This window comes from Metopolophium dirhodum, chromosome 2 (assembly GCF_019925205.1).
Source record: "Metopolophium dirhodum isolate CAU chromosome 2, ASM1992520v1, whole genome shotgun sequence".
Taxonomy (NCBI): domain Eukaryota; kingdom Metazoa; phylum Arthropoda; class Insecta; order Hemiptera; family Aphididae; genus Metopolophium; species Metopolophium dirhodum.
Genome location: NC_083561.1, coordinates 4,365,555 through 4,385,309, shown reverse-complemented (window position 1 = coordinate 4,385,309; position 19,755 = coordinate 4,365,555). Strand labels below are relative to the sequence as shown.

General features: G+C 27.5%; 1 protein-coding gene across 5 annotated transcripts; it reads right to left on the bottom strand.

Moving 5' to 3' along the window:
- Positions 1–2,141: 2,141 nt before the first annotated feature.
- Positions 2,142–18,417, bottom strand: LOC132938181 (alanine aminotransferase 2-like). 5 transcript variants are annotated; one of them, XM_061004881.1, is made up of 13 exons: positions 18,139–18,417; positions 10,503–10,731; positions 10,343–10,432; positions 9,563–9,671; positions 8,706–8,836; positions 6,613–6,726; positions 5,547–5,676; positions 4,986–5,065; positions 4,796–4,916; positions 4,607–4,728; positions 4,355–4,540; positions 4,145–4,293; positions 2,142–3,322 (listed from the first exon to the last, which is right to left on the bottom strand). In XM_061004881.1, exons 2-13 carry the CDS (start codon positions 10,623–10,625, stop codon positions 3,232–3,234), a joined length of 1,446 nt encoding a protein of 481 aa, XP_060860864.1. In that variant the 5' UTR covers positions 10,626–10,731; positions 18,139–18,417; the 3' UTR covers positions 2,142–3,231. The 5 variants fall into 5 exon arrangements, with proteins under 5 accessions (XP_060860864.1, XP_060860861.1, XP_060860862.1 ...); XM_061004878.1 differs by having other exon boundaries at positions 10,503–10,665; XM_061004879.1 differs by lacking the exon at positions 18,139–18,417 and adding an exon at positions 11,149–12,709 and having other exon boundaries at positions 10,503–10,665.
- Between the last annotated feature and the right edge of the window lie 1,338 nt (positions 18,418–19,755).

Genomic DNA, 19,755 nt, shown 5'->3' with positions numbered 1-19,755 from the left:
TGATCCTGTGCATATCGTTGCCCGTTAAATGTACCAACTCTATATGACTCAAACTTTGTTCAATTCGTTATTTAATATTCGGTGTACGGTGTTCAAAATTTATATTAACTTTTCTGTTGCCTGGAATAAAAATTCTGATCCGCAGCAGTATATTATCAGGTAGGCAATCTACCTGCGGTAGATCGCGGACCCAGTGCGGTTTGTACGTAAGTATATGATTTAACTCTAAAGTATCAAAGTTAAACCAAGTTTTTATTTTGATATAATACGGTGGATTAATGTAATTAATTAATACATAATCCTAACCTAACCTAACCGTACTAAATTCCGACGAATAAAAAAACCAAATTTAACTATTTTTAAATTAGCCCATCTTCTTCCCAGAGATCTGCACACAAACATTAATTTATTTATAATATAGGCTATAGCCTATATTATCAGCTGTTAAGCTATAGCTATCTATACCTATCAGCTATAGCTGATCCTACGCACTTTGTGGCCCCTAAAAAATGACAACTCTTAAACAAATTGTGATTGTTCAACTCTTTTTTGGCGTAACTCACTGCAAGTAAGTGCAACTCAGCCACCCTGGTAGGCAATGTGTGAAAATTCGATTTGATGTATGCTTGTACTTGATCTGCCCTATTCACCAATAGCAACCATTTATAAACAAGTATTTCCATCATAAATCTCAAAATCCCTGTTTGAGCACTTCTATATTAGTTGATCGTAGTGTGATGTTATATAGCCTAAAGCCTTTTTCGATGAATGAACTATCCAACAAAAAAAATAATTTTTCAATTCGAACCATTACAGCCGTTTTTAGTATTAAAAAGTAGTCTATGTTTTTTCTTAGTGTCTAAACTATCTATGTACCAAATTTCATTTAAATAGGTGCAATAGTTTCGGAGCCTATTTAATACAAACAATCAAATCTTTCCTCTTTATAATAGTAGTATAGATAAAAAAAGTATTTAATTTATATAAAAAGCAATTACAAAATTTAATAAAATCAAATAGATTTTAATTGATTTAAATAGTTGGTATATAAAAAATTAACTTTCCATAACAATATAATAAATCCCATTAAAAATAATTTTAAACATAACATCGACAATGCGTTGTTTCCACAAGTTTAAATTTATTTTTTCAAGTTGATATGTCTAGACAACTATCAGGTCAATTGATATTTAAACACATACAAATTAAAAAAGAGAAAAAGGTTAATTAAATGAAAAAAAATATTCACCCAATATTTTAGAAATTAAATGAAACATTTTAATTTAAAAATTATTCTTCTATTGTTATCAACAAAAAAAAGGTATTTGCTTTCAAATCTGAGCCCTAGTAATCAGTCTCCAGGATAGTCATAATAATTAAAATTGTGTTTTATCTTTGATCCGTAGTAATGACTAATGGTAGCCTGATCTAATAAATTATACCCAGTGAACCATAGACGTGCTGACCTTAATGTAAAATTACGTGTGGACCCCGTAGTAATGTTAGCCTTCTTAACAATACAAGTAATGCTAATATATTATTATAGATGTGTAAGTATTATTTTAATTAATTTGTATACAATATTTAATAATAATGATAATAAAAATGTATAATGGCAAGACACTCAAAAGTCATTACTTAAATTATTGATTTTTTTTTTTGTAATTAAAACAATATGGATTTTATGTATTAATAACCGATAAAATGTAAGCTCTAGAGTAGATGCCTGTAGCAATACATTTTAGGTCCAAATATCAGAGACCAGGCATACACGGTATCCAACCCCCAAGTTGCCTATTCAGTAAACTGATTATTTTTTACAGGCACTCCTTTGTAAAACAATTAGTGTTTGTAAACGCAGACACAGATTATACTATAGCCAGAGTAGGGTATTATTCAAATATATGTTTTGTAATGATTTAATTTATTTTTTTAAAATTGTATTCAATTATTTTTTGTATTATTAACCTGTTAGAAAATTATCTGAATTATTCATGTTTATTGGAATAATAATTTGGATAAAAATTTGCCTGACTATAGCACAAATCAAAATAAAAGGTTACTTTTAAAATATTATTTTTACATAACGAATTTATTTAAACATAAATAAGTAGTATAATTGAGTATAGTTGATAGTACATAATAAACTCAATGGTGGTAGTTATACAACAAAAAAAAAAAAAATAATAGAATATCTAATACAATTATCCTGATAGTTTAAATTACTATTATAAATATTAAATTGTAAGCTTTTAACAATATTTAATTGAATACAAACATACCTAATTTGTTTAAGAAGGAAACTATATTAATACATAATATTACATACAATAATACAAATTAATCAATTATAATTAAAGAATATATTATATGCATTAAAATATTTTTTTAAATACAATTGTTTTAGAAATAACTCAGATGTAAAAATAAAAATGGTACAGTTTAAGGAAAAAAATAATTAAGTAACGCAAGGATGGATTTGATAACAGATTTTTGGTATTTTTTTTATAAGAAAATATTGTTCTACATTTTTTAAATTTCTGATAAAGTTAGATAAGATTTGTATAAACTAATATTGACTTATCAAGTTATAAATAATGAATTATCAACAAATATAATTAAAATTAAATTTAGACTAGTATAACTAATCGATATCTTGTAGAGATTGTTGGTTACATTGTTAACAGTTTAATGTAAAATTAAATCTAGTATGAAAACATGAATAAGTACACGGGTAAAAATGTCCACATCAAAATAAAGTTGTGATTTTTAAAAATAAAAAAATAGTATTTAAAGAACAGGGAAACTTTTTTTTTTATTCTTGAACAGTCTTGGTAAATGGTGATTATGTTAAAGATAAAACATAAAATTAAAAATTATTTAAAATACAATATCCATTTCCTTAACGTTAATGGCAACAAATTAAAAATGAATAGTAATTGTTTTGTATAAATTATGTAGGAACAATTCTATATGGTAAATGAAACAATAGTATATACCTAGTAAACGGCAATATATAATTAAATTATACTAGGTTAATATTAATATTAGTTAACTAAATCTCTGGCTAAAATAAAATTAAGTTAAATTGCATAAATACTGTAAGTTTAGCATACATTTTAGATAAACCACTTACATTTTGCATCAGTTGTAAAATTTAAATGTAATTGGTATTTTATTTCTACTTAAATAATATTTTACTTATTGCGATACTCTCTTTCTTTTTAAATATTATTTCCATTGTTCTAAAAATTTTAAATGAAAATCTTTGAAATTGTCCAACATATTTTTCAATTTATCTGGCTGAGGAAGGATTGTAGTTCTGAAAAACAAAAATGTATATAATTATTATATTAAAGATAGATGTGCTTTAAAAATCTAGATCTAATTTAACTAATCATTATAGTTAAAATATGTATTTAAATCAATTTTTAAGTTATAATAGCTGATTTTTCAAGCTTTGTCTGTGTTGGACTGAATACTTTTTTACTTTTTAATAAAAAGGTTTCATCAATCAATCATAATTGTTTGTTAGAAGGATAATTATCTTGTTTTATTAATAATATATTAGACATTTAATGAAGGGACAATAAAACTATTTAAGTTCATAAAATTATTTATAATGAAAAAAAATATATATAATATTGGATTTATCTTCAGTAAAGACTAGTTTACCCAAATAAAATGTATAACTATTTTAGATTCTGAGCGAAGGGATTTACTGAACAATTACTATTTTGCCGTTATCGAGTTTAGGCAGGAAGCCGACGATTTGTAGTTAAAAATTTATAAAATGTTCAACTTTTATAGCTAAAGATTGAAAATTTAAAACAAGGTCCCACGTAAATAGGTATATATATAAATTACTTTATTCACAATAATATCATCAAATATACTTAATAATATTATAGGCTGATATAGGCGTAATATTTTCGCTCAGAATGGTTTTTCTTATACAATGATATTATATCATTGAATTCAAATTTAACACCATCCATTACAGTGACCCACTTGTAACCTACTGTACATCAGAACGACATCCACTTACCCACTTTTTTAGTTTTATTTAAATGATATATAATAGGCTTTTAATACATAACATTTTAACTAAGGTAATTTATAAATGTATTATTATTATATTTACCTAAAATGATAAGTTCCTTCAACTTGTCCAAATCCAGATCCAGGTACAATACAAATACCAGTATTTTCCAAAAGTTGAAACGCATAGAATGCATTGGGTTCAATTCCTTGATTTTTTGCTTCTTTAATTGCTCTTTCAGGTAACTTGAACTATAAATGCAAATTATAATTATACTTGTTCAATAAGCATTAAAAAATTAAGTTAACATACTTGTGGAAAAGCATACATTGCGCCTTGCACTGGATTGCAAGACATCCCAGGAATACTGTTAAATGTATCGGCCACCAATTTAGCTCTTTCTGCTAAAGATTTTAGTACACTACTTTTTTCTTCTTGAAAACTCTCATACGATGGTTCACCTGGTTGTGGAGGATTTACAACACAGTCCATCACAGTCTATTGGAACAATAAAAAATAAAATAAAATAATGATGACCATAAACAAATTTCATCAATCTATTACTTGGCCAAGAACTGTAGGGCATAACATAGCTGACACAGATTTGAGTAACATTGCTTTAACTTCCGGGTCCAAATTAATCACTTCTGTGTAACCACCTCTTAGACCACATTCTCCCATATAACCTAACATAATTTGTTTGTTTTACAGTAATATTACTATATAATCTTTATTAATATAGTATTAAATTACCTTTAGAACAAGACATAAATGATGCCAATTCCATTTCACTATAAGGAGATCCTAATTCAGTTAATACTTTTTTAAATGAATAAAATGTACTTCCTTCTGCGTACACATTGTCTTGATATACCTAGGTATTAAAAAAATAAATATATATATAAAAATAATGATACACCTATATATATATTATATATTTTACCTCATCAGCAAGTAAGAACAATTTTTCTTTGTATGCAAATTTAATAACATCCACCACATTTTCTTTGGTTAATACTTGGCCTAAACAATTCAAATATGCTAACTATAAAATAGATAATTACAGTATTTTTAAGTATAAAATAAATCTACAGAAATTAGACAGTGATAGTATAAAAATAAAAATTAGTTTTACTCAAAGTTTGAAGGATTTAGAATAAGTAAAAAATAAATGGAATAATCATTTTGTTAACTTGATTACAATCCATGACACTATATACAAATTTTAGTGCAGTCTAGTTGTCTAGCATTTTCAATCAGTAACATCCCACATTTCTTACCTGTCTATCTAAATATTCTAAAAGACAAAAACTCAATAACTACAATTGTGCCACCAAATGGGTTTAAAATTCACAATGGTAATTTAAGACAAATGTACCCACCTGATTAATTTGCAATACTATTTGAATTAAAATATTATCAATTATTATGAATAAGATTAGAATTTATCACCACAACTGAAATTAAATAATTATTAAATAATAAGTAATATGTAATAACAAACCAGTTGGATTGCCAGGATTAATAACCACAATAGCTCTAGGGTTACAATGTTTGCGTGCTTCAGTTATTGATCGTTCTAATTCATTCACATCCAAACCCCAATTTTTATTTTCATCTAAAAAGTATCCAACCTAATAAAAACAACACAAATAAACTTAATAATGATTATAAAATACTAATAACCAATTACATTTTTATAGTAATAATTAAAAGATTTTTAAAGGCCACATAACAGAAAAATGTAATGTTTTTGTAAACCATTTAAGTACAAATATGTTCATTATAGAATTAAAACATAGAACTATATACAGGGTGATTCACACATGCTCATTTCCATTAATCCTTTAAATAATGAATTAATTCAAATTCTGATTTTAGAAATTTTTATATAAACTTTTAAATCCATTTTTCCAAATTCTTAAATTTTGTTTCATTAAATAAGAATTTTACTGTGGCGATACAAACTTGTGTTTTTTAAAATTTGAACTGTTCAATTTACTGTAAATTATTTTAAACATTTTGATTTACATAATTCAAAAATTGAAAGAGTAGTTTCTCAGTTGTTAAAATGTTTCTGCTAAGGATAATAGCCCTTAAAAATTGTATTACAAAAATATAAAATAGATGTAATAACTATTGAATCTATTATTTATTATAGGTAGTTGGATCATTTTTACAAATTATTAATGTTGATATTAAACACTACAATTTTCAAATCATCCTAGTCCCTATTTATATAAACCCCCATTATCTTTAATATAGAAAAATTATCTGATCAATAAGTTACAGTAAAAAGGCTAGAGGGGGGGGGGGGTTATTATCTAACTGACAATAATGAAAATTAGCTCGGTAGCACTGAGATACGGCACAACACGGTTGGCAATTTACAAATTTTCAGCTGTTTGTATTTTATCTATATTATGAACGTGACAGATAATAAAATGATAACATTTTATTGCTATTGACTATAAATATTTAACTTAACCTTTATTCAATTAAAGATCGAATGGTTGAAGACACCTGTAACCTTTAAGTAAATATCATAATAATTAAGTTATTACACTAACCTGTTTTACATTAAACTCTGCTAATGTAGCAGAGTATAATGGGTATTGTGGAATAGGAATTAATACACCAGGTTTTTTTCCATCAACATCGGCAACCAATAATCGTAGAATAGCCTAAAACAATCAATGGTTTATTAATAATTTATTACCTTTTTACTAAATATTGCATATATGTTATACATCACTAATAATGTAGTCACTTAAAAATAAGAACTTCACCTCCAACACAAAGAACTCATTAAAGTAGAAGAATAGAAACATTTTTTAATTTTTAGTTTAAAATCTAAATGTATGCGTATAATTTTGTGAAATAAATAAATAATAATCAAAAATATAATTTAATTTAAAATTTTTTTTTTTATTTAATTTATTTAAGCATATTTACAATCTATACAATTTGTACAATAAGTAAATTTGATAACATAGGTAATTAAAATGACTTGAATGTCTTGAGGGGGGAAAACCGTCCATCAACAGTACCTCCTATTTAATTTGATGGGTTCATATAATATGGAGACCGTTAGGCAAGAGCGTCTCTTGGCCATTTTCTTTTTAACCTCCTCGGAGGATTGTTGGGGATAGTTATAGAGGACATGCGGGAAATTAGAGGGTTTTGGTTTGAGTGCAGTTTGGAGTGAAACTTTTTGTAATGACGAGTTGCTATTTCGTTGACTGTTGGGATTTGGAGATCTTTATGTAATGTGTCGTTGGTCATATACCATGGGGCTCCAGTTATTTGTCTAAGACATATAGACTGGAAAGCTTGTATGGGTCTATATTGGATGGTTTGGCTTGGCCCCAGATTTGGATACCATATGACCAGAGGGGGGTAATTATCGTCTTGTATATTAATATTTTGTTTTTTAAATTCATTGAAGAAGACAATAATGGACGGAGGAGATGTAGACGTGTGTTTGATTGTTTTCTTTTCTGTTTTGTGTGTTGGGCCCAGGTGAGTCTTTTATCCAGATGAACTCCGAGGTATTTAGTTACATTTTGGACAGTAATTGGTGAACTATTGAGCAAAAGTTGTGGACATTCATTTTTTTTCAGAGAAAAATTTATTTGAACTGATTTGTTTTCGTTTATTTTAATTTTCCATTTTTGAGTCCAATCGGAGATTAGATTTAAGTGGTATTGTATATCGTGGGTGGCTATGTTTGGGTCTTTATTTGATGCTAGTATAGCGGTATCGTCTGCATATGTCGCTAGAGTTGTATGGTTTGTTTTGGGCATATCTGATGTGTAGATATTGTAGAGTATAGGTGATAGGTCACTTCCCTGGGGTACTCCTGCTTTGATTTTATGGAAGACAGAGTAGGAATTGTTAAATTTAACAGTAAAATATCGGTCTTCAAGATAAGATTTTAGGATGAGGAAATACGGAGCAGGTAGAAACGATTTTAATTTGAACAATAATCTGTCGTGCCAGACGCGATCAAATGCTTGTGCGATATCAAGGAATACACCGGGGCAGTGTTCTTTTTTTTCGAACAACGTTGATATTTTGTCGGTAATTCTATGTATTTGGTGGATTGTCAAATGATATGATCGAAATCCAAATTGAGTATTTGGGATGATGTTTTTTTCTTTGATAATAGGGGTTATTCTTTTAAGAAGTAATTTTTCGAAAAGTTTCCCTAACGTCGGTAGTAAACTTATCAGGCGGTATGAGTTTACCAAATGCTTTGGTTTTTCTGGCTTAGCAATTAATATTATTGTTGAGAATTTCCATATTGGGGGAATGTATGATAACCTGAGCATTGTGTTGTATATGTTAGTCAAAAGAAGGATGGTTTTATTTGTTAGTTTTTTGAGTATTTTGTTATTAATTAGATCATATCCTGGGGATTTGTTGTTGTGTAGTTTAGTAATATAATATTTTATTTCTTGTGGTGTAATTGGTTTAGCTGGTAGCGACATAGGTAGTGGACTGTTAAGAAAAGTTTGGACACTTTATAATATAAATTAGATGCACACATTACGAGTGCGGGACATCGAATAATTTAAAATCGAAATTAATATAAGCCTTATTACTATTTTAGTTAAACTTTGTGTATATGTATACTAAATATTTAAATATGAATACAAACTTTTATTCCATCTGATGCACCAGCACACAAGAGGACATTTAAATAATCACACGGAATACCATCTCGGCGTTCAATATATTGGGCAACATGTTTTCTTATTATTTCTATTCCTGGAGAATCAGTATAGGACCCTATAATTAAAAATAACACAATAATTATTAATTAGTAATAAATTAATAGGTATATCATACAAATATAAATAGCTTCTTTGATATTTTATTATTATCAAAAAAAAATCCATTCAAAATTTTAATGCTGGTATATATTTGAACAAAAAATGTATTACATTTTAGTAGAGCATTCTCAGCATTCTGTGCTATTTTACTATACAATTTTCAATGATAATAAATAATAAATTATTGAATCAATATGCATACATAGTTTATCTTCAGAATATTAAATTAAAAACATGAGTAAAAATTAATAACCTTTTAAAAATGTTCAGTAAAAAAAAAATGGTAAGGTTCAATAATTGTTTTATAACCTTGGAATTTTAGAGTATTAAAGCTGTACAATGCATTTGTAAAGCAATTTATAATAATATTATGAATAAATGTTTTATTGCTCAACAATAGTAATTTTATAAAATAATCTAAGATGGTGTGCACTAATTCAATTTGACTGGCTCAAGGACTTATATATTCATTTAATTAGTACAAATACAAATTGAGGTACATCCTCAGTACAGAATATTGTTATAATAGAACACGTGTTTCTTAAGCTCAAATGATTAACTAGGTACTCAGATAATAAACGTTATGTTATTAATAATTTATAAAATATGATAATAATAAAATTATAGTATTTATTTTTTAGTTATAGATAAAATATAATTAAAATATATTGAATTAAATTACCAACACTACCACCCCGACATCCATCTAATATAGTTCTTGCACGTTCTTTAATATCTTCAGGATATCGATCATCATCCAACAGTTCTGGTTGAGATACCAAAGCTAAAACCTTAACAAAATAAGAGAATTAATAAATATATAAATATTTGTTTTGTTATTCGATATAATATTTTATATGCGTTTAAGAGATTTTAAGATCTAATAGTGATATTTGAGACAAATGTAAGGCATGTTTAAATATTTAAGAAATATTTGATGATTTCAAATGTATTTTAATTTATTATTTTTAATAAATTTCTTAAGATTTAGAAAATGATACTTATGAGTTAATGAAGATTAAAATTGAGTGGTTGAATTTCCAACCATAAATACAATATCAAAAAAACAGTAATATGGACGGTATTTTGAACAAGTAAGAAATATGCTTAGTAGGGTTAGAATAAATTAAAATGTACATTTTAAAGAATTCAATTTTTAAAACAATACTACTTAATTTTACTCGTTTGAAATATTCAAATAATATTGTCTTCTTATTTTTTACATAAAATATATTTTATAATTTATACATTACAAAAAGAAAGTACCGCTAACGGATTTAAGAGATAAATATCTCATTAAAGCCGCATAAGTTTATTTGTGTTAATTTTTTGTTGAAGTGCAAAACAGATCACTAGCTTACTTAAATATATTCTCTTCAAAACCTGAATAGGGAGTCCCATTGGTACTTGCTACAAATTACTGTTAAATCTGCCATTGAATAAGGAAAGAATATAACTGTACCTGGCGTATGAATGTAATTGGCTTTTGTCCCATTGCATGGCAATCACCAATATTTGCTTTAAGCACTTCTTTAAAAGGTTTTTCAACACCCTAAAATTGAATATTATTAAGAATATTAAAAAATATTAACATTAAAAAATAAAAATATAAATACACAAACCTTTTTCAATTCGTTTTCAATTTCTGTAGCTCTTATCAGTAACGGTCCTCGAACAGCGTATTCCATTATCCTTACGTTTGGGTTCATATTGTCTAAATTTAATACCTTCTGATTCGACGACATATTTTGGCCGGTGGAAAAGTTCTTTGAATTCACAGACAACCTCAAAAATTGGGAAAATTCTAATTGTGACTTGACATAACGGCATACATTGTAGTTTGCCGGACATCTGACAAATTTATTTAGTCTTTGCAGTGACATATTTAAATTTTGATTTAAAACAACGAGCACAATTTATTAGTAAAACAATAGACACTTAGACCGTTTTGTAATGTTGTGCATGTAACGAAACGTAACAATTAACGTTTAACGTATAAGTAAAGGCAAGAGACTGATTAGAATAATTAGGTATTCGTTTTGTATTAAGATAAAAACAATTATACAGTTCGAACGTAATCTATTGAGCAACGGCCAAATGTTATCGAAAAGAAATTGGACTCAGCACAACAAAAGTACAACTTTGATCGACCTTAATAAAATTGTATCAGTATATTATACTTGGCTCTTAAATTTTCCGTAAATATGTCAATATATAATATGTTTATATGAGAAAAAAAACTATATATATATTTATTTGTTTTCTTACCTATATTATGAATTATGATACGATACAATATTTAGGTATATTATAATGGTATAAGTTTTATAATTTATAAGCTTAATTTATAAACGTAGCTGATGATAAGACGTCCGCGTCACTTTCACTTTTTAAATTTAAATTTTGTTATTATTATTATTATTATACTATAGAAAAGTCATTAGGTAGTTTACCGTAAACCAGTATTGCCTAAACGGTGGCACTAAAGTACGGTACCTATATGATATTATAGTACAACTGATATATTATAATAAATACGCGACCGAACTCCACTATTATAGGGCGTGCACTTTCCAGAGAGTCAAGAGTTTTTTTGATAGTTTTGACAGTTGACACTTGACCGAGCGAGGAGCGACGGTCTGATAAGATATATATCGTTCGAGCAAATTGAGTTTTTTTGTCATATAATTTGTCGGGGACCCTACGCTACGCGTGGTAGTGGGGAATGCGTGGTAAAGAAATCATTAGAGCCTGGCAAGTCGTTATATCCATATATTTTATGCCCGTTGACCTATATTATGCCATAATATATTGCGCATAGTTGTGTAGTTGCGCAGATACGTGCAGAAATACATTCGACTCCTTCGTTCGCGAACAACACAATATTCTACGTTGTACGTTCGGTTTTGGTCTACAAAGATAGTTCAGCCTTTCGGGTTGGCCGTGTCATTCGATTACATTGTAAATTCCAATAATTACATGTAATAAGTAATAACAGACTAATAACTGGAGCTCGGACTGAAAAACTCTAAAAAATGCCCTAAAAATACCAAAATATGCAATTAACATGTAAATTTGTATTACACTGTGATACTCCGATAAAAGATGCATGCGATTAAATCGGCTAATCAGTTGGTGAGACATTATAAAGATAAATGTCGCACCCTTGTCTAATAATTTAAAACCAGATTATCTGATGTCACCATGTTTATATTTTAATGAAGTCAATTTTTTTTTTTTATCATAATAGGAGATATAGATTAAAATGTCTCAAAAAATTAAAAACGCGTTCAAAACATCAAAAATGCTCCAAAAAGTATAAAATCCGAAAAATTGCAAAAAATGCACCAAAAAAATTTCGGTGTTACAACATGGAGTACTTGAAGCACATACGTAGCTTGGAAAGCATCGTGTAAGCCATTACAAAAAAAAAGATGCAAATGCATTGAAATCCGATCCCTACTAATTACTAACATAGACCATATAGTACACGAATACGAGTAATTAGTAATAACAATGCGGTGGCCTAAGTTGACCAAAACAATTAAAAATTAAATAATATAGGTAATATTATTATAATCATGATGTAGTCTGCACGATGATGTAGGTACTATATTATAGGTAGTGTATATTTGTTAAGGATCGTTTCATCTGTTGGACGCCACTCGCTAACAGTCGATTGAGACATTTAATATACTTTACTTGTCCGACGCCCACACATGCTATGACATAATTAAACATAAAATATGTTTGTCATTCCACTGCGTTATTGTCGGTGTTATACATGCGATATATTTCACTATAATATCCGTATCCTCTCATTATTGTTATTTGTTATACACTCTTTTGAACGAATAAATAATAGATATAATAATTATGATTGCAAACTTCAAAAAGTCCATGAAATAATCAATAAATACCTACAGGCTACAATACAGGATTTATATTCCCTGGTACCTATTATAAATATAGAACTTGATATAGAATATTATAGACATTAGATATATTATGTTTAATCTGTTTATATATCATAATATATGTATATTTTATTTAATCGGTGTAAATAATAATACATATTGTTAATTTATTACGTATTTGCATAACAAGTAATAGTACCTAATATAATAGCGCAATAATTATTAGCTATATAGTATTTAGTATTAACTACCTACGTCCTACCTAATTGTTCCTATTATCTAGATATTGGTACACATAATACATCATTATAATAATATGTACCTGTATAATATGCGCGTTATAAATTATATTAATGGCAAGCCGGTAGGTATACTTTGTAGTTGGTACGTGCAAATGTGTAATTCATATTATTATAATAATATAATCATATTCCTATATACACTCCAATTTTTCCAATTAATAATAAATATTTTTAAATCCTAATTTTGAAGTACCTACCTTTACTTAAGGACCGCAATGGCGAAATTACTAATTTCTAATATGTAGCACTTGGAATTTTCATAACATTTTAGGAGTGCTTTGTAACTTTGTAAGGATATCAACTTCTTTTTTTCAAATAAGATTCTCCTTTTTTCCTGTAAATTGTAAGTGTATGACTTTTCTTAAATGTTAATATATTTTAGTCAAAATTGAAAATTTAAATAAAAAGTTTTTGGGTTATTTAATTTTGTGTACTCAGGATAATAGGTTTATGATAATATACCTAATAGGTTTGGAAGGCTATGGGAGCTATGAAGATTTTAAATCATATGTAGTAATTATAGGTACCAACTAATATTGCAAAACTATTTTTAAAGTTTAATTTATTATCCTCAGGACTTTGGTACCTAGGAAAATACATGGTATGTTACAATATTATATAAGATAATTATTAAGGGGAGTTTTTAATTTGCACCACTGTAGGTAATCGAAAGTAGTGTTTGTAATTTGCACCAAAATAAGAGTATGCACTTTGCACCACCCTCACGTAGTCCAAAATAGGAATTGTAATTTGCACCACAATTAAAATCGATTATTTTATCGATAGTATCTCGATGGTACCAACTTACAAGTTTCTATATCCTAATATAAATTAAGCTTAGTTTTTATTAATAAAATAGCTGAGCTTATACACATATAGTTGTAAGTTTATATAAAATCGTATTATTATGAATATACAAAAAAGTTAGCCAATTAAAAGCATTATATGTAAAATTAAAAAAAACAAATGTAGATACAATATAATTTTCGATAAAGATGTCTATAATCCTAATATTATAACTTTAGCTTAGTTTTTATTTATAAAATAGCTGAGCTTATACACATATTGTTGTAAGTTTATATAACTAATTATATTTAAAATAATTTTAATTGGCTGACTTTTTTTTTATATTCATAATAATACGATTTTATATAAACTTACAACAATATGTACAACAACTTTTAAGTTGGTACTATATCGAGATACTATCAAAAAAATAATCGATTTTAATTTAGGTGCAAATTACAATTCCTATTTCTTATTACCCGAGGATGGTGCAAAATACATATTCTTATTTTGGTGTAAATTACAATCGCATTAAAAAAAAAAAAAAGGTGCATATTACATATGTTGTATATATTTTAGGTCAATTTTGGTGCAAATTGACTACAGCCTTATTAAGTACCTACAGTGGTGTATAGATACGGGCGCTCACGAATTGCCTCCCATCTGACCCTCGACTTGCCTCCCGTGATTTGTGATTTTTTTTTTTCAAAAGGTTACCCGAATTGCCTCCCGGTTTTAAAAATATTATTCACTCGAATTGCCTCCAAAGAGGGTCATTACCTCTTCTTCTAAAATCGCCTGTGATAGCTATAATAACTAATCGATTTATAAAGAAATATATCAAACATAATTTAGATGAAATATCATTATGTTATATACAGTCAAAAACTTAAGTTTGTATTAAATAAATGTTGTAATAAATTGACTGACACGGCAGTAATAATTAATAATATAAAAAATAATAATGACGAAATATCATTCTGTTACACAGTCAAAAACTTAAGTTTGTATATAATAAATGTTTTAATAAATAATAGTTTTAATACTTAATAAAAAATAAGCTGTACATATTTTTTCCGTAGGTACATGTCCACTGTTTAATGTCATTAGCTAATTATTTTTGGTATCCAAACTTAAAACCATCACATATTATAATGGGTTTATCCCATAGGCGCAAATTGACTAAATTTTTTGGGGGGATTCAAGCCCCCCTCTCCATAGACCATATTGCTTAGTACCACAGAATATAAAAATTAGTACTAATTACAAGATTTTGAACTGGGGGGACTAAGTCCCCCCAAGCCCCCCCTATTTGCGCCAATGGTTTAACATTTTCAAAAAAGTCATAAGCTTTACAATTTACAGTAAAAAAGTGGGTATTAATTTGAAAAAAAGAAGTTAGTCACACGGTATACTCCTTAAATTATATAAAATGGGGGTGAGCTTACTTGACTATTCGCCCTGTATTAGGTGTACTCTATAGACTATAGTGTAGTACTGTAGTCACGTAGGTGCATATTTTGTACTATACCCATTACCCACCTATATTATTTATATTGATTAGTTATTAGTTATTACTTATTACTACCTAATTGATTCTTTTATCAGCGAGAATTTATTATGTACCAATGTCCAATATTAGCATTGTTTATTTGTTTTTTATTCTTAAATTTAAGGTTAAGATACAAATAGTTTTGCTAACATTTTGAACTATAAATAATTAACATGCAATAAATTGAAAAATTATTTTTTATTTATACTTACAATAACATTAATATATTTTATGAGAGAAGTAAACTCACAAAGGATAACTTTAATAGGTAACAAAACAGCGAGTGCAATGTTATTATAGTCATGAGCCATACGGTGGCTAATTCGATAATCTGAAATTCTGAACTCTGAGTAATGTAGGTTTTTATATTCCATAGGAGGTACTTATAGCTAGGCTATAGTTAATGACAATAATATATTATTCGTATTAAATTTATTAAGGTATAGGTATTAGATATTTTGACTTTTATACGTATACACGTAATTATATATGTTTTTCTCGGAGAAATATTCCGTTTACAATACAGTTATAAAATGTAGATTACCTAATATTTATAAAAATCAAATGTTGATCGTAGTTTAATAAACAAACGTAGGTAATATTATTATAATAATAAACTATATATTATATTGTATAATACGCATACTAATTACCTTAATTACATAAACGGTTATTGGCTATACCTATACCAATAAATTATAATATAACAATTAATGAAAGATGGGTAATATACCATAATAGGTACGTGAGAAAAATCGAAGCAATAGGTATATGATAAACTGTCAGGACTGCATTTGCTATTTTACTGTACCTATAATATTTTTCCCAAAAATAAAACTGTTGTAATACATCCAAATCCAATACCTATCCCGTATTCCCGTGTGCTGTGTCCGTGTGACATGTGCTATACTGCTATATAATTAGTTGCCGCTATATAGTTCAACAAATGATTGTACAATCTATATACTCCTTCTAGATTCTACATTCATATACCTATAGACTATAGGTATGGTTAATACAAAAAATCGCGTGACACGCTAAATAGTATTTTAGAATTACCTACCTATAGGTACCGTCTACAATTTTCTCATTGGTATTACTACGCATGTACGTAACATAGGTTTACGAAGTAACAAAAATATAATAAAAACTCAAAACATATTACATAATAATAATGTATTATATTATACTAGGTACCTATTATAGAGATGAAAAGTTCAGAGGTCCACATAATATTATACCTAATATAGGCAATATATAATATGTTACCATTCTCCATTTCTCGATAGATCTTATACTAAGTGGTGTATTTCATAGTATAAGGTCTATGGTTATTACGTGTTATCTTGTAACGTAAACATAATAATATGTATATAATGTATATGAATCTAATATCTATATCTAAATCCCGATTAAGCCATTGAGCGCGCTGACACAGCGATGACGCCACAAATACCCCTTGGCCCCATCCTACCGTACATTACTTGACGAACGGCAATTGAACAACTAGGTATTCTGTTTTCTGAGATTATTTTTAACGCACCCTATCCAATTGTTTAACTAGAACGAAAGAATAATGGTAGCTAGTATAGTTACTAAATGTATAATGTATATATTATAATTTATAGTGATGGTAGTTACCTATATAATATATTATATATTTAATTTATATTATATCACCTATATTTTTTATACGCGTTTTTAATATACTACAGTGTTACAGTGTATACTCTAAAGTAGTCCAATCGACTATCGACAATCGTCAGTGTCAGATGTTCACGCAACCATCACGATCCATTTGCCCATAAAAATATATATAACAATTTACAATACAATGTACTTATACATATACGCTACATACGTCATACGCCTGTATTTAATTAAATGCTAAAAAGATACCACTATTAATTTTAGTAGATTATTAATATTAATTATTTATGGATTAAATGATTAATTGTTCATTTAACTATAATATATAATATATATCTAGAAAAAATGTATCTATAATTATTAGAAATTTTTAAATTAGCTTATTTAATCTTTATATTATATTATACAGTATTGAGTATATTTTATTTGATAAATAAAACAATATTGCACTTCCATTATTGTTCAACTGCTCATAATTGCTATGCTTACCTACATCGTTTAAATAATATAGTTAATTGTTTTACAACACGGTTATTACAATCAAAATACTTCCGAATACCTAAAATCAATCATTAATCGATCAAATAACCTCGGAATTTTTTTTTTATTTTCTGTCATGACAATATATTAACAATTACCTATGAATTATGTATTACAAATAGACCAACCATCATATACATTTATTTCTAATATAATTATAATTCATTTATATTCTGTGATTTAACTAGCTCTGTAGGTGGGTTTGATTACGAGTTAAATTAGAACAAAGTTCAAAAAAAAAGAGAAAATAATAAAATAGACAACGACCATGATGAAAATTACTTGGTTGTTGACCAGATGTAGGTAGGTAGGTATAGACATATAAATATAATGACAAAATGTCCATGAGATATTATCTGAGATTTGCCCAATTATTAGCAATTGTTATATACCTATTTTAAACTTTAAAATCAAGGTTTTTGTTTAAATTATTAAACAACATAATAAACTATATGATATTTATTATTTTATTGAAATTAAAATGTTTAAATTTTAATAATTTAATACTTACTATATTATTATACTTCAGAGTTATGATGTTTTCTGTTTGACGCACAATTTTAAGAATTATATCGCACTAGGTATCTGCAGCAGTAACTATCGTCACTTCTTACTAGTTCGTGTAAATTCCTACTCGTAACTATTCGATTTGGCCAATATTAACGAATTACTAGTGTTGGCGTGTAGCGTGTTGTACTCACGCGCAGTGACAGTGCCGGGAGGTGAACACTAAAATCGCCAAATCTAAAATACCATATCATTAAATCAATGTGTTATTTTGCGTACTGCTCACGAAATATATGTTTTATTATATGGTTATCACTGTATATATAGTTGCTGTCGTTCGAAAAATAAATAAATAAGTGGTGTGGGGAAATATATAGACAAATGTATACGAGGGGATAAATGGGATTATTTATCGCCCTTGAGCCGCATTTGTATAATAAGTTATCTTTATAAAAGCAGCAATACAAAATCGTATATTTAATTACGACTAATATACCTATATAAGCAATCTATACAGTGAACGGTGAAGTAGGTACTTATTAAAATGTATAGTGTTGTATTTGTTTTTACTTTTTGTATAATATATCTATAAGGTACAGGTACTATTCGGTAGTTGGTACCTATATTTGGAGTAGCAATGGACCATGAACTATAAGATTAAGTTCGATATTATCTTGATTTTAACAACATAATATTATAGGTATTAGGTATGCTATACGCGTCACGATTAAAAAAAAAAATAACGTTCATATAATGTAAATATTGTACATTGTAGGTCTGCTTACTGTTTATAAATACATATAAAAAACGAATACATAGTACATATTATTATCATTAATGGCGTAGCCAGGATTATGAAACGGTAGGGGGGGGGGGGTAAACTTTAAATACCCAAACACCCACTGGCTTCGCCACTGATTATCATTGAGAATTTAAGTATAATATAATGTACTATATTATATATTAATGATTAAAATTATAATTTTTTAAATCACGCATATTTATATTATAATGTACTGCAATATACAAGTGACGAGAGTTATTAAACTATGATAAGAGATTTGATTCATTATTTTTGGCTTGAAAGTTTTTACTTTTTAAGATACCTATATACTTATATAGAAACCGCTTTACATTTTAAACCAAGAAATGTATTCAACTTTAAGTCAAACAATAAGCGAATTGATTGAGAACTTTTGCCAACTATAAACTAAGTATAGAGTACCTACCTATAAAAATCAAAAAGTTATAGTTCGTACTTCATACTTCGTAGTTTGGAGAAGTATAGACGTGTGTAGGGTTTCTACAGGTCAGGTACAGTTATAATAATTTTACTGGTCCACTTTTTCTTAGGTAGGTATACGGTATATTAATGGCACAAATACAATTATATATGCTGTGTGCCAACTTGCTATAGGATAGGTATATTTGGCTGGATGGGTTGATACCTTAAGTCTCTACCCTCCCTTATCCATTTCAAGCCCTCTATGGCTCTATGAGGTATTTAATTAAACTACTAATTTTACTAATACACCTATAGTTAACATTTCATTTTTTGAATTTACAATTTTGAAAATAAAATGTATTAATTTATATTATTATATGTATAGACTATAAATGT